Consider the following 22914-nt stretch of genomic DNA (forward strand, 5'->3'; position numbering starts at 1 on the left):
AATCCCTAGGTGCAGCCCCTGGTCAGGCTCAGAGCAGGGCCGATTGGGGAGTTGGGGCACCGCCCCTGTCATACACAGAGCAGGGCGATTGGGAGGTTGTGATTCCACCCTCAGTCATGCTCAGGGTAGGGCCGATTGGGGGGTTGGGGCACCATCCCCTGTCACACTCAAGGCAGGTTCGATGGGGAGGTTGCCGCGCCACCCCCTGTCATGCACAGAGCAGGGCCAATCAGGGGGTTGGGGCATTTCCTCCTGTCACTCACAGAGCAGGGCCCATCAGGGGGGTTGGGGCTCCTTACCCTGTCACGCACAGAGCAGGGCCAATCAGGGGGTTGGGGCGCAACCCCTGTCACACACAGAGCAGGGCCCATCAGGGGGTTGGGGTGCTGCCACTCTCACACTCAGGGCAGGGCCGATGGGGAGGTTATGGCTCTACCCCGTCCTACACAGAGCAGGGCCGTTGGGGGGGCGTTTGGGGCGCCGCACCCTGTCGCACACAGAGCAGGGCCGATCAGGTGGTTGGGGCGCCGCACCCTGTCACACACAGTCGCAGGGCGATCAGGGGGTTTGGGCGCTGCCCCCTGTCACGCTGATCCCGGTGCCGGGAGACATATTACCCTTTTACTATACAGGGTAGAGGCCTGGTGCATGGGTGGGTGCCGGCTGGTTTGCCCTGAAGAGTGTCCTGGATCAGGGTGGGGTTCCCCACTGGGGTGCCTGGCCAGCCTGGGTGAGGGGATGATGGCTGTTCGCAGCTGGTCACACACCCTTCAGGGTGGGGGTCCCAACTGGGGTGCCTGGCCAGTCTGGGTGAGGAGCTGAGGGCTGTTTTCAGGCCGGGGGTGACTGAAGCTCACAACTGCTCCTTTTTTTCTTTTTTTCCTTTTTTTATTCTGGGCCAGCTTTAGCTTTGAGGCTTGGCTCCAGCTCTTAGGCCTTCTCTGCTGAAAGTAGGTTTCTGGCTTTTGCTTACGTTGCGATCCTGCTGGCTGAAGCCTGGCAGGTTTCTGGGGTTTTGTTTAGCTTCTATGTTTGTTACGTTGGAGTCCTCTGTCACTGAAGCAAGCAAGCCTCATGTTAGTTTCAAGGTGCCTGGCTGCCGGCCGCCATCTTGGCTGACAGTTAATTTGCATATTGCCCTGATTAGCCAATGGGAAGGGTAGCAGTCGTATGCCAATTACCATGTTTCTCTTTTATTAGATAGGATAGTCACCATGTTGTATGTAAAATAAATACTTACTTTATAACTAGAAGATTGTACATTTTGACTCCTATCACCCATTTTGCCACCACCCACCCCCTGCCTCTGGCAACCACCAGTCTGTTCTCTTATTTATGAGCTTGTTTGTCTTTTTTTTTTTTTTTTAGGTTTTACATATTAGATACAATATTTGTCTTTCTCCATCTATTTTACTTAGTGTACTCCCCTCAAAGTCTACCTGTGTTGTCTCAAATAGCAAAATTTCCTTTTTTTTTTTTTTATGGCTGAATGATATTTTGTTACATATTTATATACACACCACGTTTTCTTTATTCATCTGTCGATGGATGTTTAGGTTGTTCCCATATCTTGACTGTAGTGAACATGGATGCACATATCTGTTTGAGTTAGTGTTTTTGTTTTATTTGGTAAGTATCCAGATGTGGAATTGCTGGGTCATATGGAGTTCTATTTTAAATTTTATGTTGAATTTCAGTACTGTTTTCCATAGTGGTTGCACCCATTAACATTGCACAAGTGTTTCCTTTTTTCCATATCTTTTCAAATACTTGTTATATCTTGTCTTTTTTATAATTATTATTCTAACAGGTATTAGGTGATATTACATTGTACTCTGATTTGCATTACCCTGATGATTAGTGAGGTTGGATATTTTTTTATGTACCTGTTGGTCATCTGTATGTTTTCTTTGGAAAAATGTTTATTCAGAACTTCTGCTCATTTTGTAATCAGGTTGTTTATTTTTTTAACGTATGAGTTGTATAAGTTCTTTATATATTTTGGATATTGACCCCTTATCAGATATATGAATAGTAAATATTTTTTCCTACTCAGTAGATTTTTTTTTATTTTGTTGATGGTTTCCTTTGCTGTGTAGAAGCTTTTTAGTTTGATGTAGTCTCACTTGTTTTTGCTTTCGTTTCATTTAATTTTGGTGTCAGATCCAAAAAATCATCACTAAGTCCAACATCATGGAGATTACCATGTATATTTACTTCTAAGATTTTTATGGTGTCAGGTCTTACATTCAAATTTTAATCCGTTTTGAGTTAATTTTTGTTTATGGTGTAAGATATTGGTACAGTTTTATTATTTTGCATGTGTCTATCCAGTTTTCCCAAATTTAATCTTTGTTGTAAATTAATTGACCATATGTGTATGGGCTTATTTCTGGGCTCCCTATTCTGTTCCACTGGTCTATGTGTCTGTGTTTATTCTAGTACTACATTGTTTTGGTTACTACAGTTTTGTAATAGAGCTTGAAATCAAGGAGTGTGATGCTTCTAGCTTTGTTCTTGTTTCTCAAGATTGCTTTGGTTATTTGGGATCTTTTGTGATTTCATACAAATTTTATGATTGTGCTTTTTCTGTGAAAAATGCCATTGGAATTTGGAGAGGGATTGCATTGGATCTGTAGATAGCTTTGGGTAGTATTTTCTTATAGTCTTGAGTGTGGAATATCTTTCCACTTACTTGTGTCTTCAGTTTCTTTTAGGAAAGTCTTACAGTTTTCAGTGTACAGGTCTTTCACTTTCTTAGTTAAATTTATTTCTAAGTTTTTTTTCTTCTTGATTTAGTTGTAAATGGAATTATTTTCTTAATTTTGCTTTCTGATGGTTTGTTACCAGTGTATAAGAAATGCAACCGATTTCTGTATATTGATTTTTGTGTCCTGCATCTTTACTGAATTTGTGTATTCTACTATCTACACTAATAAAAGAGAAACATGGTAATTGGCGTACAACTGCTACCCTTTTCATTGGCTAATCAGCGAGATATGCAAATTACTGTCAGCCAAGATGGCGGCCGGCAGCCAGGCAGCTTGAAACTAACATGAGGTTTGCTTGCCTCAGTGACGGAGGATTGTTGGAGGAAACCAACATTCCCCGCCTGCGGCTGCAGGCCTCTGAGCTGGCAGTTTAAGAAACATTGTAACAAATACCGGCAGACTTCAGCCAGCAGATTCACAACATTGTAAACAAAGGCCAGAAACCTACTTTCAGCAGAGGAGGCCTAAGAGCTGGAGCCAAGCCTCAAGGTAAAGCTGGCCCAGAATAATAAAGAAAAAAAGGAGCGGTTGGGAACTTCAGTCACTCCCAGCCTGAAAACAGCCCTCAGCCCCTCACCCAGACTGGCCAGGCACCCCACTGGGGACCCCCACCCTGATCCAGGACACCCTTCAGGGCAAACCAGCCGGCCCCACCCATGCACCAGGCCTCTACCCTATATAGTAAAAGGGTAATATGCCCCCTGGCACCGGGATCAGCATGACAAGGGGCAGCGCCCAAACCCCCTGATCGCCCTGCGGCTCTGTGTGTGACAGGGGGCGGGGCCCCAACCTCCTGAGCAGCCCTGCTCTGTGCCTGATAGGGGGGAGCTCCCCACCCCCCCTCACCCCCCCACGGGCCCTGCTCTGTGTGTGATGGGGTAGAGCCATAACCTCCCCATCGGCCCTGACCTGAGTGTGAGAGTGGCGGCGCCCCAACCCCCTGATTGGCCCTGCTCTGTGGGTGATAGAGGGCGGTGCCCCAACCCCCTGATGGGCCCTGCTCTGTGTGTGACGGGGTGGCGCCGCAACCTCCCCATCGACTCTGCCTTGAGTGTGACAGGGGACGGTGCCCCAACCCCCTAATTGGCCCTACCCTGAGCGTGACTGAGGGTGGCATCACAACCTCCCAATCTGCCCTGTTCTGTGCATGACGGGGCGGTGCCCCAACTCCCCAATCGGCCCTGCTCTGAGCCCGACCAGGGGCTGCACCTAGGGATTGGGCCTGCCCTCTGCCACCCGGGAGCAGGCCTAAGCCAGCAGGTCGTTATCGAGGGGTCCCAGACTGCGAGAGGGCACAGGCCGGGCTGAGGGACCCCCCTTCCCCCCGAGTGCACAAATTTTTGTGCACCGGGCCTCTCATATATATATATATATATATATATATATATATATGAAAGCCTAAGTGACCATTACAACCAGATGTCTGGCCAGTAGCTATGACATGCACTGACCACCAGGGTGCAGACCCTCAACGTAGGATCTGCCCCTGGTGGTTAATGCGCTCCCACAGCCAACCTCTCGTAGCTGGCCAACCTCCCATGGTACCTCGCGCCTGGCTAGCCATCCTCAATTGGCCCCAATTGCCAGCCAGGCCGAGGGACCCCACCGGTGCACGAATTCCTGCACCAGGCCTCTAGTGTTAAATAAAAGTAGTGACAATGGACATCCTTGTCTTGTTCCTGACCTTAGAGGAAAACTCTGAACTTTTCACTGTTGAATGTTATATGAGCTGTGGTTTTGTCATATATTCCCTTTACTATGGTCAAGTGTAATTGTACCTCTATAGCCACTTTGGCATAGAGAGTTTTAATCATAAATGGGTATTGAATTTTGTCATATTTTGTATATGTGCCTATATATAAACATGTTTAAACATATATCTTAATATTTCTAAGGTATTCTTTTATGAGATAATTGTCTTTAATGAACTATTATCCATACCACTTTAATATTTTCTTTTATCAGAATCCTCCTAAGTTTGAGTTATTAATTTTTTATAAATTGCTTTTAAACTTTTTCATTTGCATACAATAGGGTTTTGTCAGATAAAGATATATTGTCATTAATGTAAATAAAAGTAATTTATCTTTTAATAGGACAGCTTGAGGAATGGCATTGTTGATGAAAATATTGTTCCAGAAGGTTATGATTTTGGTAAGCATGTTTCCTAAAGTAAAAATTGCAAATTTTATTTTATTTTATTTATTTATTAATAAATTTTAAATGAATATTGTTGATGTAACTGTGCCTTTTCATGTTAATATCTCATGTAATTAAATGTATTTGTGATATGTATGTATATATACACACACACACACACACATATATATGCAAAAGAAAACACATATATGTCATTCATTGTTGGGGAGCTTTTGGCTATATATCAAAACCAGGAAAGAAAAATGTCCAGTAAGAGTGATTGTTAATAAATTGTGAGTTCTCTATTTAATAAAGCTATGATAATTCTTAAAGACATTTTAACATGGCAAATGCAATTTAATAAGGCTAGATGCTGCAGTCTATAGTGTGACCTTACTATTTTAAAAATGTGTACTTAAATTTTTTCTGATATTAAATAGTCTGAAATGAACATGTAGTATTTTAGTAATCAGAAATAAGTTATTAAAATATGCAGTTAAAAAGAGTGCTGTTTCTTCTATCCTCAAGGCACTCAATAAATATTGATTGGTGATGGATAACTCGACTGACATTGTTGTTAACCATAGACTATCCTTCCTGAAATTATTTCTTTTTTTGGCTTACAGACAACAATGTCAATTATAGATAGAAAAAAGATAACAGAAACTTTTTCACCAATTAAATTACAGTTCATCTGACGAAATCATAGCATTGTGGAAATATGGAACTGTAAAAGAATATATAAGACATGAAAATCAGTATTTTCAACTCGATCCTTTTAGTACTATGAAACTCTTGAAATGTAACTCAGTTTAATTTATTAAAATTTATATTATTTTCCAGTATTTCGCCCCATATCTGCTAAAGCCAAACTTCAGATGAATCGCCGATCTGATTTTGACTTTTCTGCCCCCAAGATAAAATTGGATGTTGAATTACATGACATAGCTATTGAATTTAATAAACCACAGGTGATTTTTTAAATGGTATTTTAAATTGTGAGTTATAGTTTGATAAAAATAGAACTAAGATTTTAAATGTTTTCCTTTTAAAAAATTTTTTTTGTTAAAACATTTTTAATGTTGACATTATTCCTTTCCCCCACCTTTGCCCCCCTCCATCCTCCCCTCTCTACCTCTTCCTGGCCTTTACCAAATTATTGTCTGTGTCCATGGTATGCATATGTGTTCTTTAGCTTTTACCTTCACCTTCTTTGTCCAGTCACTCCCACCTTCCTCCCCTTGGGCAAAGGCCAGTTTGTTATATGTTTTTCATATTTATGCTTCTGGTTCCCTTTTATTTGTCAATTTATTTATGTTTTTTAAAAATTCATAGTTACATGGTAAAATTTCCTTTACAAAGTTTAACTTAGCTTCAATAATTGGAAAAAATCTGAAACATCTAAGAGCTTTATTTTTTTCATCCTTCAGTATTTCAGTCTTATGGAGCTTCTTGAATCAGTTGATATGATGACGCAAAATCTGCCATATAGGAAATTCAAACCTGATGTACCTGTTCACGGCCATGCCAGAGAATGGTAAAATGTCTTAAATTTTTTAGATTGAAGTTTAATTGATATACAATTTTATATTAGTTTCAGGTGTACAACATAATGATTCAAATTATCACCCTTAGTTACCATTCCTACCATATGGAGCTACAAAATTTTTCTTGTGATAAGAACTTTTAAGATCTACTCTCTTAGCAACTTTTAAATATGCAGTGCAGTATTATTAAGTTTAGTTGCAATGCTGTACATCATATCCCCATGACTTATTTATTTTATAACTGAAAGTTTGTAACTTTTGACCCCCTTCACCCATTTTGCTCACCCCAAACTCTGCCTCTGGCAACCACCAACATATTTTCTATACCTATGAGCTCATTTCCTGTCACCTAAAGATTCTATATATGAGTGAAATCATATATTTTTGTCCTTTTTTTACTCACTTCACTTAGCATAATGTTCTCAGGGTTCATTCATGTTGTCATAAGTGGCAAGATTTTTTTTATGGCTAAATAATATTCCATTATTGTGTATACTAGGGGCCCGGTGCACGAAATTCGTGCACTGGGTGTGGGGGGTGGGGGGGAGTGTCCCTCAGCCCAGCCTGCCCCCTCTCACATACTGGGAACCCTCAGGCGTTGACCCCCATCACCCTCCAATCGCAGGATCGGCCTGGGCAGGGGACCCTCATTTCCCTCCATCACTGGTTCTGCCCCCAGCCCAGGCCTGATGCCTCTGGCCTAGGCGTCTGGCCCGGGCAGCGGGGACCTGCAGTGGCAGCGGGGGGCGCTGCGATCATGCGGGCTCCGCCCCTGCCCCTGCAGGATGCCTCTGGCTGAGGCGTTCAGCCCGGGCAGCGGGGACCCACAGCTGCAGCGGCCTTGCGATCGTGGGCTCCGCTTTAGGCCCAGGCAAGGGGCCCCTAGCTCCTGGGACTGCCAGCTTCGACCGTGCCCAGATCCCATCGCTGTCTCCACCCCTACTTCCTGCTATCACTGGCCAGGGTGGAAAAGGCGCCTGATTCTCCGATCATGGCTGGGGGGCAGGGCAAAGGCGGCCCCAGGGCCGCCTTTGCCCTGCCCCCCAGCTCTTAGCTCCCCCCTGGGTTTCTGATCACTGTCAGTGGCAGGGGGCTTCTTCCTGCTTTCCCTTTCGCCTCCCTGCATTGTGCCTACATATGCAAATTAACCGCAATCTTGTTGGCAGTTAACTGCCAATCTTAGTTGGCAGTTAATTTGCATATAGCCCTGATTAGCCAATGAAAAGGGTATCATCGTACGCCAATTACCATTTTTCTCTTTTATTAGTGTAGATATTACCACATTTTCTTTATTCATTCTTTCGTCAGTGGATACTTAGGTTCTCTTCATGTCTTGGCTATTGTAGATAATGTGGCAGTGAATGTGGGGGTGCATATATCTTTTTGATGTAGTCTTTTCATTTTCTTCAGGTAAATTTCTGTAAGTGGATTTGCTCAAACTAAAACTTTTTAAAAGATTTTTTAAAAATATATATTTTATTGATTTTTTTACAGAGAGGAAGGGAGAGGGATAGAGAGTTAGAAACACCCATGAGAGAGAAAAACATCGATCAGCTGCTTCCTGCACACCCCCTAATGGGAATGTGCCCACAACCAAGGTACATGCCCTTGACCGGAATCGAACCTGGGGCCCTTGAGTCCGCAGGCTGAAGCTCTATCCACTGAACCAAACTGGTTAGGGCCTTTTTTAAAGATTATAAGAATATAACATAAAAGTGAATTTCTTGACTTTTTTAAGATACTCTAAAGACCAACACAAACTATAGTTTGATTTGCAATTATAAATTACTTAAGGGATTCTTTATAATGGAATTTATAACTGGAGTACTAGAATAACATTTATTCACTGTATTTTTTGAATTATTGAACCATATTCCAGTTTTTTGTCTAGCAGTGTCTTTAAAAGTTTCAAACTTTTGTATTATACACATTAAACGTGTTATTAAATCTGAAATGGTTACAGGCGTATATAAAGTACTACCCCTTTTTGAAATTCAAAGTCTTGTCATTACAGTTATTAAGCTCTTGCATAGTTTCTAGAAATTGCAATTACTCTTTCAGTTGACTATTTTAATTATTATTCATGGGACTAAAGTGCTGTTTGCCCATTAATATTTTAATAGTTTTTCTGGAGACATATTTATTGCAATAAAATTTAAAGATTTTGCTTATTTTCACTTAGGAAAGATAATATTAATTACTCTAAAAACAAATATGATGGGAAAAAGCAGGTGCTCACATTACATACCATTTTATTATTCTTTGAATGATAGTTATGTATGTTAGAGTAGAAGCAATATCAATTTATATCATACTGTTGGTTTGAGGGTGTTAAGTGTAGGGTTTATGTTTTTGTTTTTTAACTAGGTGGGCTTATGCTATACATGGTATTCTTGAAGTAAATGTTTGCCCCCACTTGCGGATGTGGTCATGGAAACATATTAGCGATCATCGGCAACAAATGAAGCAATATAAAGAACTCTATAAGAAAAAGCTAATAAATAAGAAGCCACCTGTGGAACTTCTCAGCTGTTTGGAGGTTAGCATTTTAAAAAATAGTTGAATATTTTGTGCCTTAAAACTTCTAAGTCTTTATGGACTTCCTCATTATTTGTTCTAATTGTGGAAATCTGTAACCAACCCAAAGGCCTCTAAAAATTAAGCATTTATATTTGCCTACGTCTTGAGAAAGTCTACCTCAAAAACCATTCTCTCTCTTTTACTTACACTTTTTTCTTACTCCAGTTTAAACTCAGTTGGGTGATAGAAGCTTCGGTGTTATTCTCCTGGGAGCTTTTGGAAGATGAGATTATTCTGAATCTGGAGAGATTTGGGTTCATGCAAATAATAACTTGAAGCTTTATATTATTAAGACACTAGAGGCCCAGTGCACGAAATTCGTGCACAGAAGGGTGGTTCCCTCAGCCCAGCCTGTACCCTCTCCAATTGGGGACCTCTTGGGGGATGTCCAACTGCCCGTTTAGGACATCCTAACCTGGCATTTGGACATCCCTCTCACAATCTGGGACCACTGGCTCCTAACTGCTCACCTGCCTGCCTGCCTGATAACCCCTAACTGCCTCTGTCTGCCAGTCTGATCACCCCTAACTGCCCTCCCCTGCTGGCCTGGTAGCCCCTAACTGCCTCTGCCAGCCTGCCTGATCACCTCTAACTGCCCTCCCCTGCTGGCCTGATCTCGCCCCCAATGGCCCTCCCCTGCCGGACTGATCTTGCCCCCCAACTGCCCTCCTCTGCTGGCCAATTTGGTTCTGATTGGTCAGTTTCTATGCCAGTCAGCATCAAAAGCTCTGCCTCCTAGGCAGCCATTGGCTCCCACAGTACCCAGATTTGGTTCTGATTGGTCGGTTTTTATGCCAGTCAGCGTCTGAAGCTCCACCTCTTAGGCAGCCATTGGTTCTTCACAGCACCCACATTTGGTTCTGATTGGTCAGTTCTTATGCCAGTCAGCGTCTCTGGGCTTATCAACGGGGCCTGATCAGAAAGGCAGGCTGATCAGCAGCACTGGTGGAGGCCTGGAGAGAAATGGAGGCGTGGCTGCTGGCCAGACTGGGAGAGAAAGACAGAAGCAATTGCTAATCAAAAGCTGCCACAGAGGCAACGGATCAGTCCCTGCTTCTCTCTTCAGGCCTCTCTCTGGCCCTGATTCATAGCCAGCCCCCTCAGCAGTCAGTGCTGGAGCACCGCCTGCAGTGGAAGCAGTCAGCGCTGGTTTGCCATGGCAACCCAGCGCTGACTGCAGGACTGACTTCGGGGTGGTCAATCCTCGGTCATTACTGGTCATTACAACCCAGGGTTTTTATGTATTAAGATTTTTTTTAACCTTAAAGGCTAAAATGTTTTTGTACATTGATTCCAAGTTCTCTGTTGTTTCCAAAGCCTTACATTATGTCACCACTGCATTTCCCCTGTGTAAACCATCTAACTGTGCATTAATCAAATAGAATTTCCTATCATGTACATTTTGCTTATGCTTATAGCCAAATCTGTACTCATGTATTTCATTTGCCTTTCCTCATCTTTGCTTTTCCAGTTTTACTTAAACCTCAAGTTCTGCCTCAGTCCTATCTCTTATATGAATTTTCCTGAATTTTCTGCCCAGATAGAGCTCTTTTTCTTTTAATTCCTGTGGCATTTCTAGTCTTTACCAGCAACTTTACCTTTATTTATTTTGAGAGTTCTCTAAGTATTCGTCATCTTATCTTTTACCATTACAGTGGTATATTCTAGAAGGAACTGTTTTACAGATGGATGAAGTACAGCTTAAGGACACTAAGAGGAGTTAACTTCTTGAAATTAATGTAACTGTTCTGATCCAATTTGCAACTCCTAAAGATTGAGTTTTATTTTTGTTTTTGAGGTAGGAGACTTTCTTAAGACCAAGACTAATATAAATGCTTAGTTTTTAGAGGTCTTTGGGTTGGTTACAGATTTCCATACTTAAGCCATTTTTACCTTAACCTAAATCCTCCACGCCTGCTGGACAGTAGCACCCTAAGTTGTTTTCTAGATATTAGTGGGTCATGGTTGCTTGTCTTTGGGAAAAAAATTCTTTGCATGTGAAACTCCCAAATGTAATCATGGAAATAATGTATGGAGATATGATGAGAGATTTAGCTTTTATCAGCTTATTTTAATAGCCACAACAGCTTTGAAAAATTTAAAAACAAGTTTTTGGTTTTTTTTGTTGTTTTTTTAAAAAAATATATTTTACTGATTTTTCACAGAGAGGAAGGGAGAGAGATAGAGAGTCAGAAACGTCGATGAGAGAGTAACATCAATCAGCTGTCTCCTGCACATCTCCCACTGGGGATGTGCCCGCAACCCAAGGTACATGCCTTTGACTGGAATCGAACCTGGGACCCTTCAGTCCGCAGGCCGACGCTCTATCCACTGAGCCAAACCGGTTTTGGGTAAAAACAAGTTTTAAGTGTGTCTAGATTTACTTGAAGCATCTTGATGATGGCATAGGAACTATGCACGTTATATGAAGGTTTTATAAATTGTATTTTTAGTTGAAAGTGACACTGTGTTTACCCTTGCCTATAGTTAAAACCCAGATAAAAATCATTTTAAACAGTGCATGTTTGGTATCTTTTAGTATATATCTGTAAATCTTATGGAGTTGTAATTCATATGCATGCTGTAAGATTTCTTTGTTCAGAAAATTTTTTATCATTACTAACTTCCAAGCTGACATTGTTTCTCAGAATTTAACCAGGAATATTATGTTGATGGATGATCTGTTTTCTGCTTTCTATCATATCTTCAGTACAGCAGTTTGACAGATTATATATACTAAAGTTATTTATAATTGTTTTATAATTGTTTATGTAAATACATTTTCCTTTATATTTTCAGGAGTTGGAGAAGACTCTGGATGTATTTAACATTACTATAGTGAGACAACAGGCAGAAGTTGAGGTAATTCCAGATTATCTTTCAGTTAGTAAAAACAAATCTAGAGTCCATATAGATTTGACAGGTGCTGTGATATTATTAGTATTGTGCTGTAATATACTGTTTCCTAAAACAGGTTCAAATTTGCTTTTTTTTTTTTTAACGCTTATGCATTTTTATTTCTGTAATTTTCCATTTAATATTTTCAGACCATGGTTGACAGAGGGTAACTGAAAACACAGAAAGTGAAAAGCAGATAAGGGAGGACTATATTGTATAGGAGTCTAGTGATATAAATTTGCCCTTCTCCCATAACTACTTCTTTAGCAGCTTCCCCAAATTTTGGTATACTGTGTTTTCATTTGCATTTACAAATTTGCTTTTTTGTGTTTGTCATAAGAAAATTTGATTTAATGTTTTGCCACATTCATTTAAATCAGATTCTGTTGGAAAAATATTATTTCTAGGTTATTGGATTTATACTCAGAGTAAATGTGAAGATGAAAAACCAATTTGATTTTTTTTTTAAATTATCTTTCTGTGTAAGACAGTGGGGTTAACTGCCTTGTAATACTAATTCTTATGTTTGGCTAATATTGCAGTTACTTTATTCTCTTGTCAGTTTGTAGAATGTTTACATTTATTTACTCAAGTAAACAGGTTTTGGAAATGTCAGGCTTATATTTCTTTAGATTGTTAAAGGATAATTTGTCATTTAATTAAAAATTTATATATTTTAGGTAAAGAAAGCTGGATACAGGATATACAAAGAAGGAACAAAAGATTCAGAGGAAAATAAAGGATGGTTTAACTGGTTGTGGACTTGGTCAGAACCAAAAACTAAAGAACAGCAGCCCGATGTTAAACCTGGAAGTATGTTCATTTTATTTTATAGTAGTGCAGTTAATCATCAGGTATGGTAATGTAGTTAATCATCAGGTATGAAAATTGTTTTGCAGAAAGTTCTCTCTCTAATTAAATATTTTAAGTATATATGCATATGATACATACTTTATTCTTGTTATCAATAAAATTACTACTAAAAAATTATAAATATATGACTAGTAAAAATTAAATAATTTTATTATTTTACTAGTGTTCACAAAAGAGTTTTATGCCTAGGGGATTTGGTAAATGCATATAGCACAATAACAGATAAATAAAGATTTCAAAAGTGTATAAACCATTGTAAATTTTTATTTAATTGATTTCTTATAAAGATTTTCCTAACCAAATGCTTAAGATTAAAGCATTGAGGTCTTAGGGACTTAGGTTTACATACTGAATCTATCACTTATTAGCACTGTGTCTCTGGTAAGTTATTTAGCTCTTTGAATCTCAGTTTTATTAATTGTAAAACTGGGGGAAATTATGATATTAGTACTACTTAATTTTTGTGCTAGGTGTATTGCCTAGTACAGTGCCAAATACAGTTAGCCATTTTGTAAGCTCTTGGTTGATACCAGTATTTAGAAATTTATAGTTTTGGAGAATAATCCTAAAATTGCCAATGTCATTCTAACATTGTGATTATAATGTCTTAGAAGTATTATCAAAAGAGTAAAATTTACATTTAATTTATTAAAGGCATCTAAATTATGGGTTAGTTTTATCTTGTTATTAGTTAAAAACATAGAACACTTTGTTTATAATTTGTAGGTCTTGAAGAAATCTTGACACCTGAAGAAAAAACTTTACTCTATGAAGCAATTGGCTATAGTGAAACAGCAGTTGACCCAACCTTGCCAAAATCAGTAAGGTTTTGATGCCTTATATCTCACTGTTGAAAGATATTTTTAATCTTTTTGGAATTACTGACTTGTTCTGTGTTTTTCTTCTGGGTCTATAAATATTGTTTTTATTTTAATTTCCAAGGTAGGGATAAATATTGTCCCATACTTTGTAATGTTATAGGGTGATTCTTTAAGATATAAGGGTTGCTTTTAAACTGTCTTCTGGTTTTTGGAAAGAGTAAATTATGTGAATAGGATATGAATAAGAATGTTTGATATACATACATATGTGTGTGTATTTAATTTTATTCATCTGAATATACTCTAGTTTGAAGCCATGAAGTTGTACATGCACTTGAAAAGTATGTCTATTGTTCTAAGAGAAGAACAACAAAAACGTGAGCTGTTAAATATTGTAGTAGAAGAATTTAGCACTTGGGTTGTACAAAGACCAGGAGCACAAGCAATAAAGTAAGTATTCATTTATTTTCTTTTATCTTCTTTAAAAAATATATTTTTATTGATTTCAGACAGGAAGGGAGAGGGAGAGAGAGATAGAAACGTTAATGATGAGAGAGAATCATCTTTCAGCTGCCTCCTGCATACCCCATACTGGGGATGAGCCTGCAATCTGGGCATGTGCTCGGACCCAGAATCGAACCATGATCTCCTGGTTCATAGATCAATGCTCAATCACTGAGCCATGATGGCTCAATCACTGAGCCATCTTTTATCTGTAAGAAAAAATTCACTGTGAAATTGGAAGATAGATTACAATTTTACCGTATTTTCCAAAGAGTACTATGGCTTAATATATCCTTTTGTATTTTTAGGAACTTAGATTTTTTTTCAGTAATATATATAGATTATAATTATTAAAATAATACATATTCAGTAGAACACTGTGCATGCTCAGGAAACTAGAAGGACACTAAAGGATAATACAAAAACCTCAGTAAGCCACACTATACAAAGAAAAAACAACATTAATAGTTTGGTGTTTATTTGGAAATGTATTTCACTTTTGTTTTTAAAAATGACTTTACTTCGGGGAAAAAAGGTACATCTGCAATACTTTGAACAATAAAGATTAATTAAAAAAACAAACCAGGAACACAGGCAATAGGGTGGTAAAGGCCTTGGGTGGGGGGACAGGGGTGGGCTGGGCTGGGTCAATGAGGGAAAAAGGGAACATGTAATACTTTCAACAATAAAGATTTTAAAAATAATAAAAAATAGCTTTACTGAGATATAATTCACATATACAATTCATTTAAAGTGTGCAATTCATTTGTTTGTGACACTGTATGCCACATTACATTGTTATGTTTATCAGGTAATTCCAGAACATTTTTACACCCTAAAAACGAAACCCTAATACTCATTAGTTGTCACTCCTCATTGCCTCCCTCCCTTGTGTCAGCAATAACTAATTTACTTTATTCCTAAGACTTTGTTTTGGGCATTTAATATGCACAGAATCATGTAATATGGCCTTGCTGTCTGTCTTTCACTTACCATATTTCAAGGTTCATCCATGGTATAGCATTCATTTTTAATCCCTAATAATATTCCAGTATATGGATATACCACATTTTGTCCATTCATCAGATGATGGGTAATGGATTATTTTCACTTATTGGGTATTATGCATAATGCTGCTATGAATATTCATGGACAATATTTTGTGTCATTAAGTTTTAAATTACCTTGAGTATATAACTAGGAGTAAATTGTTTCACATGGTAACTCTGCTTAACCTTTGGAGGAATTGCCAGACTTTTCCATTTCTACCAGTAGTGTATTAGGTTTCAAATTTATCTGTATCATTGGCAACACTAATTTTTCCTTTTGCTTATAGCCATCTTAATGGGTATAAACTAGTCTCACTGGTTCGATTTGTATTTCCATTTCCCTGATTGCTAGTGAAGTTGAACATCTTTTCATATGCTTAGTCACTATATTTTTTTGGAAAAATATCTTTAAGTTCTTTTGCTCATTTTCAAATTAGGTTGTCTTTATTACTGAGTTGTAAGTGTTCTTTTTATATTATTTATATAAGTCTCTTATCACATAAAATATTTTCAATTAATTTTTCCCATTCATTGTTTTCTTTTAATTTTTAATGGTAGTCTTTTAAGCACAAAGTATATCTATTGCTAATATTTATTCTTTTTTCATGCAGATTTGAAACCAGAATAGATTCCTTTCATGTTACTGGCCTACCAGATAATTCAACAAAACCCCGCCTCCTATCCTCACTGGATAATGCTGCATCACTTTTCCAGATTACATTTGAGACAAATCCATTAGATGAAACTGTTGCTCAAAGGTGTATCATAGAAGCTGAACCTTTAGAAATAATATATGATGCAGTAAGCATTTTTTAAATTTCTAAATTTTAATATATTTAAATTTGGTTTGATTTTATGCCTAATTTTAATGATACTTATTTTTCCCAGAGAACAGTGAATAGTATAGTGGAATTCTTCAGACCTCCAAAAGAGGTAAATCTAGCACAGCTCACTTCAGCGACTTTGACAAAACTTGAAGAATTTCGTGATAAGACAGCAACAGGTAAAAATGCCAGTATTACATACTGAATCTTGTACTAAACTCTTAGGCATTTAAAGCTGATTTTAGTAATGTATTAAGTTTCTTTCTAGACTAGATACAGTTTAATTGAAACTAATTTTATACTTAAATTTAAACGCAGATATAACAATTATTCCTTACACTCAGGTCAAACCTATTAACTACATTCAAGTTAATTACAAAATTTTGTTGGGATTTTTGAAATTGTGTTTGACAGAAATTGGCCTTTGAATTCTTTTATAAAATCATAGAACTTCATGCAATGGTCTTTTTGGTTTAATTCCCCTTTGCCTTTCAGTTCTCTTGTGATGTTTTCTAGCCTCTACCTGGTCTGAACAAAATTTTTTGATTGAAGTATAAAGGTTATACACATTAAATAAACTACATCACTTAAATTTTTTCAGTCCAGCTATTCAGAATTTTACATATTAGTGTCCTATTGTCATTTTTATTTTCTCAGAATTTATGTTAAAAATATCTGATCCTCATCATAGTACTTGTGTGTGTTTGGTTGTTGTTGTTCTTTTGTGAACTCAGGTCCCTTTCTTTTTGAGTATCAGATGTCCTAAACTTTATAAATTAACATTGTTTATTGATTCAAATTGATGCAATAGCTGCTTACAGAATTTCATCTCATGGGGTCATTATAATTTGATAGTTGATAATAATTTTAGATTTAACAGCTCATGCTAGATTTGAGACCATAAAATAGATTCGTTTGGTATATAAATCACATGAAAGTGAATGGATTAAATTTATTAGAATAAAACACCTCAAGTTAATGAAATATCTGAGGAATGGAGAACTCTGCTTTGTTGCCTTTTCTGTTTTACATACGGTTTTGTTGAGGTGATTTAATTATCCAGGATTTTTCTCGTCTCAGTAATGTCATAAGTATAAAGAATTATTGTTCAGTATGGTAGATGTAGTTGTATTAAGTTCATGATTTGGAAAAAATTATATAGATTCTAATATAGGGATTATGAATATATGTTTCATAATACTTAATTTTTTTAGATATATTATCTCCTGAATATTACCTAAAATGTTTTTTGGGGGGGGCTTAAAAACAACATTTATTTGAAGAATCATTTTAATTTTGTACTTAGTTATATTTAATTAGGAGTGTATATATTAACTAACAAATACTTTTACTTGATATTGAAAATAATTTGCTCAAGGTCATTTTAAAATGAATTCTTATTTCACATTATTTTAAGATTGTGCTATCAGTTCATTTAATAACTATTTTTTGAGTAATTTGTGAAAAATACTCATTGTGAAGATTTAATTTCTGCAGGTCTACTGTATATTATTGAAACACAGAAAGTTCTTGATCTCAGAATTAATTTGAAAGCTTCATATGTTATTATCCCACAAGATGGAATTTTCAGCCCTACGTCAAATCTGCTTCTTTTGGATCTTGGTCATTTAAAGGTATATACTAATAATATTTATCTTGGAATATGGTACTTAGGGTATTTCTTTGTTTAAAATATGTTTTGTTTTTTTAAGAAAGTTTGATTTGGTATATTGGTTTTTAGACTTATGAGAAATCTTTTCTGGTGAATAAAATGATTTCATTTAATTAGGTAGTTTTCCTACATTTCGAAAAGCAAAATGAACAATTGAACTCCACAGGTCAGAGGTGAACCAAAGAATTATAATTATACGTAGAATTCGAGAGTAATGCCTAAGGAGTTGATTTCCTTTTCAATTTAAGTTTATTACTGGATTAATTACAGTACAGAGGGTGTGAGGGAGTTCTGGAAGTAATCACATAATCTTCGTCCTTCTGAATTTTTGTATGTATATAACTTTAGATATTGATATTTTAATTTCTATTAAATAATCCTAAATTGAGAGATGGTTGTCTTGCATTTACCTAATTTACGTAGTTCTATCCACTTATGTATATTTTTATTCCTTAGTTTTTTTAAAAATATGTTTTGATTGATTTTAGAGAGAGGGAAGGAGAGGGATAGAGAGAGAGAGATATGTTGATGAGAAACATCGATTGGCTGCCTCCTGCACGCCCCATACTGGGGATCAATCCTGCAGTCTGGACATGTGTCCTGAGCTGGAATCGAACCTGTGATCTCCTGGTGCATAGGACCATGCTCAACCATGATCCACACACACAGGCTGGGCCTTCCTTAATTTTGAATAGAGAATACTTTTTTTTTTTTTGTATTTCCAGATTTGGACTGTTCAGGGGTGGGAACCTTTTTTTTTTGCCAAGACCCATTTGTATATTTATAACATAATTTGTGGGCAATACAAAATTATCCACTTAAAAATTAGCCTGCTATATTTGGTCAAATATTCAATTAAGTCACCCCTAATGCCTTGAAAGGGCCAGATCATATGATTTCATGGGCCTTATGTGGCTAGCGGGCTCGATGTTCCCACCCCTGGTTTATATAGTACCCCCTGATTATATATGGTTGATTAAGTTGATTAAAATAAAGTAAGATAAAAATTTAGTTCCTTAGTCACATTAGCCACATTCAAGTGTTTAATAGTCACAAGTGTCTAGTAGCTATTGTATTAAACAGCACAGATGGAGAACAAATTCAACATTGTAGAAAGTTCTATTGGATAACACTGCTCTATATCATTAAATGTAGAGGAATAGCTGTAACTATTTAAAGACCCAAGAAGGATGGATAATATAGGAATGCTCTTTCTGGCTTTCTAACAAATATGTGCCTTTTCTTGACATTCTCCGTTTTTCTATCTTTTATTCTTCAGTTGATAATTCTATAGACAACTGCTGAATTTACAGTTATAATATTTATACAGCTAATTATTCATATTTTAATGTGGTTATGGAATTGGTTCAAGGCAGTCTGTTATAGTTGAGAGAGCATAAGGTCAGCTGTAAGGATAGTAATCTTGTTTTGTGATCTTAGGCAATTTGCTTAATTTTTTGCTTAAAAGTCATTACTTTTCAAAGAGAGATACTGAATTTTGATTGTGTACACATGAGCTATATAAAATCTATATGTATGTATATAGTTTTATTTAAAAACCTATATACATATATATTTGTGTATATACCAATGTGTATGTGTGTGTGTATATATACATACATATATATATGTATATATGTATATATGTATATATATACACATATATATGTGTGTAAGATCTTGATATACTGCTGTGGAGTGATCTCCAAGATATTTATGTGAAAAAAGAAAAGTAGCCCTAACCAGTTTGGCTCAGCGGACAGAGCGTCGGCCTGCGGACTCAAGGGTTCCGGGTTCGATTCCAGTCAAGGGCATGTACCTTGGTTGCGGGCACATCCCCAGTGGGGAGTGTGCAGGAGGCAGCTGATCGATGTTTCTCTCATCGATGTTTCTAACTCTATCCCTCTCCCTTCCTCTCTGTAAAAAATCAATAAAATATATTTAAAAAGAAAAGTAGTGTGCATAGTACATCAATAAAGGGGAGATAAAAATAAGATACAAATATAACTTGCTTGAGGTCACATAAATGACAGAGTTGGAAATAAAATTCAGCTGTCCTAATATTTAGTCCTGGACTTTCAGTTCTTATTATAAAACTATTTAAATACCTGTCATCATGCCAAAGAAATGTTTTATAAGCCTTTTTGTTTTTAATAAAAAGGCTTCACACCAGATTTTAAAATAATTTAGATGTATTATTCTCCAGAACTAGCTTGGTTCCCTTCTTTTAATATAAAGAGTTAGGAAATATAACAATATATAAAAATTCACTTTATATCTAACCTTCTTCTTACACATGTCATGGATAAAGATTATTATTTTGTTTCATTAATTCTCACCAAAGATATTTTTTTCATTGATTTTTAGAGAGAGTAGAAGTAAGGGAGAGAGGAGGGAGGAGAGGGGGAGAGAGAGAGAGAGAGAGAGAAACATTGATGTGAGAGAGAGTTGACATCCACTGGTTGCCTCCCACAGGTGCTCCAACTGGGGCTGGGATCCAACCTGCAAACCAGGTATGTTCCCTTGATGGGGAATCAAACCTGCGATCCTTCAGTGGGTGTGCGAACACTCTACCCACTGAGCACGCTGGCCTTGGCTAAAGACATTTCTAATAGCCTTATATGTCAGCTTGTGAGTTTATCCTCCCCAGTTAACTTTTTATATTATATTCTGAAAGATGAAAACCTGATCTTTTCATTTTGGAGTATTTTGCACCATCTAAACTTTTAAAATTAACTTCTAGGTGACAAGCAAAAGTCGTTCACAATTACCAGATATGAAACAAGGTGGGGCCAGACTTGAAGAGATAATGCGTAGAGCTTATGATTCCTTTGATATTCACCTTACAAGCATTCAGCTGCTTTACAGCAGAGTTGGTAAGTATACAGTGCATTATGTATTGTTCATTTTGCTGAAGTGATTAATTAGGTGTTTAGGCAGTTTCTCTGAAGACCTTCATTCTAAATATGTTGGAGCTTCCATATTTTTTAATTAGAAGTATGTAGTAGATAAGAGTAATATCTAAATTGGGAGTGATTTTACCTCGCAAAAGATACTGTCAGTGTCTGGAGACATTTTTGGTTGTAACACATGGACAGTCGGGGCACCACTAGTATTTAGTGGATGAAGGTCAGGGATGCTACTAAACATAGAATGTAGAGGAATGTCAACAAAGACTTAATTTGGCCCAAATTCCAGTAGTGCTGATATTGACAAATCCTGATCTAGACCAGTGCTCTCCAGTATTTGCATAAGATTAGAAAACATTGACACATTTTTAAAAATATTTGTATTACACAGTGGAATAATCAGAAGAGACTACTCAAGAGGGAATGAAACCAGCCTAGGCATCCCCAGCTATAAATAGCCACTGCAAGATGGAGGTGGATCCCTATCTTAAGCATAACTTACCCCAATTCATTCTTTTGTACTAATCAGAAATCTCTGATCCAGACCTAGTCGTAGAGCCAGAAATTCACTTGTCAGGAGCTACTAAAGAATAGTGAAAGAGCCCTGATAATTTGAGCCCTCTTTCCACTGTGTTATATTGCTTTTGAATTCCTGGGTGTTAGTAAACATTCAGATAATTCAACAAAGGTGGATTGGTGACTGTTTTTAGAGATCTCTCTGTGTGTATATAGTCACATTTTAATTAACTGAGTTAACTAATGAAAGGAGAAGCAATAGAGAACCTGAAGTAATGGTTATTAAAAATGTTAGTTTATATAGGACTGGGACATTTTTGTTTTATTTGTCTGACTATATTTGCTTTAGGGCAGGGGTCCTCAAACTACGGCCCGTGGGCCACATGCAAATACAAATATTGTATTTGCTCCCATTTTGTTTTTTTACTTCAAAATAAGATATGTGCAGTGTGCATAGGAATTTGTTCATAGTTTTTTTTTAAACTATAGTCCGGCCCTCCAATGGTCTGAGGGACAGTGAACTGGCTCCCTGTTTAAAAAGTTTGAGGACCCCTGCTTTAGGGTAATGAAATTGGTTTTTGTTTTTATCATATTCCAGTTGGTGTCAAAGGAGTATAGTGGGTGGCGCATGTAAATTATTTATAGAAAATTCATAAATTTTTTTCAGTAAATAAATTACTAAATTTTGGTATGTCTGGTACCTGTTGGTCACTAGTTTTTGAAGCCCATTAGCTTATACTTATATTTAAGGTATTGAGATGCTTGTGAAAAAAAATTGAAATACATCATTATTGTCTGAAAAGTATTGGAATTCCTTAGAATGTTTTTGAGAAAAGTATTGGAATTCCTTGGAATGTTTTTGAGAAGCATTAACTATTCTTAAAAAAGTATTTTTTGAGCAAAGGTTTTTGACATTAGGTTACTTTCTGTGATTGTCATATATTCTTTTGATAAATACTGAAATACAGACTCTGAATATCATAGTTTTTTACCTGTAAATTGAGAAGTGAAGAAATATGTCTTTCATCTCAGTATATTTAGAATTCAAAAATTGTCATAAGATCCATTTTATTATCTATCTCCAAGAATCTAATCCTTTGTTCGCTTGGTTTTTTTTGGCTGAGGATTTTATCTGACTTACGGAATTATTAGGTTCAAATGAGATCATGCATGTAATGTATTTCACTGCATATCCTTTTGCTGTTTTTTTCAATGTATGTACCTATGAGTATATGGAATATGCTTGTGTGTTGCTTATGAGTGGGAATATTTTGAGTGCGTTTTTAACATGACATGTAGTATTATATCCTGTTTTTTCTTTCACTTACCTGTAATATTTTGGGCACTTGAATCCATGACCTTTAAAAAATATGTATATTTTTATTGATTTCAGAGAGATAGTGAGAGGGAGAGATAGAAACATCAATGATGAGAGAGAATCACTGATCAAATGCCTCCTACATGCCCCACACTGGGGATTGAGCCCACAACCTGGGCAAGTGCTCTGACTGGGAATCGAACCGTGATCTCCTGGTTCACAGGAAAACGCTTAACCACTGATCCATGCCAGCCGGGGCTGAATCCATGATTTTTATCTAATGTTCTAAGGCTACTCTGTCAGTTACTTAGCATTGCCTTATTGAAAATTTAGGCTTGTAACACTGCAGTGAATGTTGCCAGACCTGGATGTAAATTTCAGCTTTTCTTACTACCTAGCCTTTTGGCCATAAGCAAGTTATACATTCCTGTGTCTCAGTTTTCTAAAATGAGATGGTTATACATCATTGTGAGAATTAAGTGAAAGTTTAAAC

The 22914-nt window shown here is 37.1% G+C and overlaps 1 protein-coding gene across 6 annotated transcripts in view; it reads left to right on the forward strand.

Annotated features, from left to right (window-relative positions):
- The window catches only part of VPS13A (vacuolar protein sorting 13 homolog A), a 206911-nt gene that overhangs the window by 50212 nt on the left and 133785 nt on the right, over positions 1-22914 (forward strand). For all 6 annotated transcript variants that reach the window (XR_009447628.1, XM_059656963.1, XM_059656964.1 and 3 more), the window contains 12 exons: positions 4868-4925; positions 5754-5881; positions 6341-6447; positions 8825-8996; positions 11837-11899; positions 12616-12748; positions 13535-13629; positions 13937-14079; positions 15794-15983; positions 16071-16185; positions 17504-17640; positions 20422-20554. Coding sequence is in view for 5 of the 6 variants with exons in the window: in XM_059656963.1 (XP_059512946.1) it covers positions 4868-4925; positions 5754-5881; positions 6341-6447; positions 8825-8996; positions 11837-11899; positions 12616-12748; positions 13535-13629; positions 13937-14079; positions 15794-15983; positions 16071-16185; positions 17504-17640; positions 20422-20554 (1474 nt within the window). In the remaining variant the exon portion in view is untranslated. The remainder of the gene's footprint in view (positions 1-4867; positions 4926-5753; positions 5882-6340; positions 6448-8824; positions 8997-11836; positions 11900-12615; positions 12749-13534; positions 13630-13936; positions 14080-15793; positions 15984-16070; positions 16186-17503; positions 17641-20421; positions 20555-22914) is intronic.

This window comes from Myotis daubentonii, chromosome 11 (assembly GCF_963259705.1).
Source record: "Myotis daubentonii chromosome 11, mMyoDau2.1, whole genome shotgun sequence".
NCBI lineage: Eukaryota > Metazoa > Chordata > Mammalia > Chiroptera > Vespertilionidae > Myotis > Myotis daubentonii.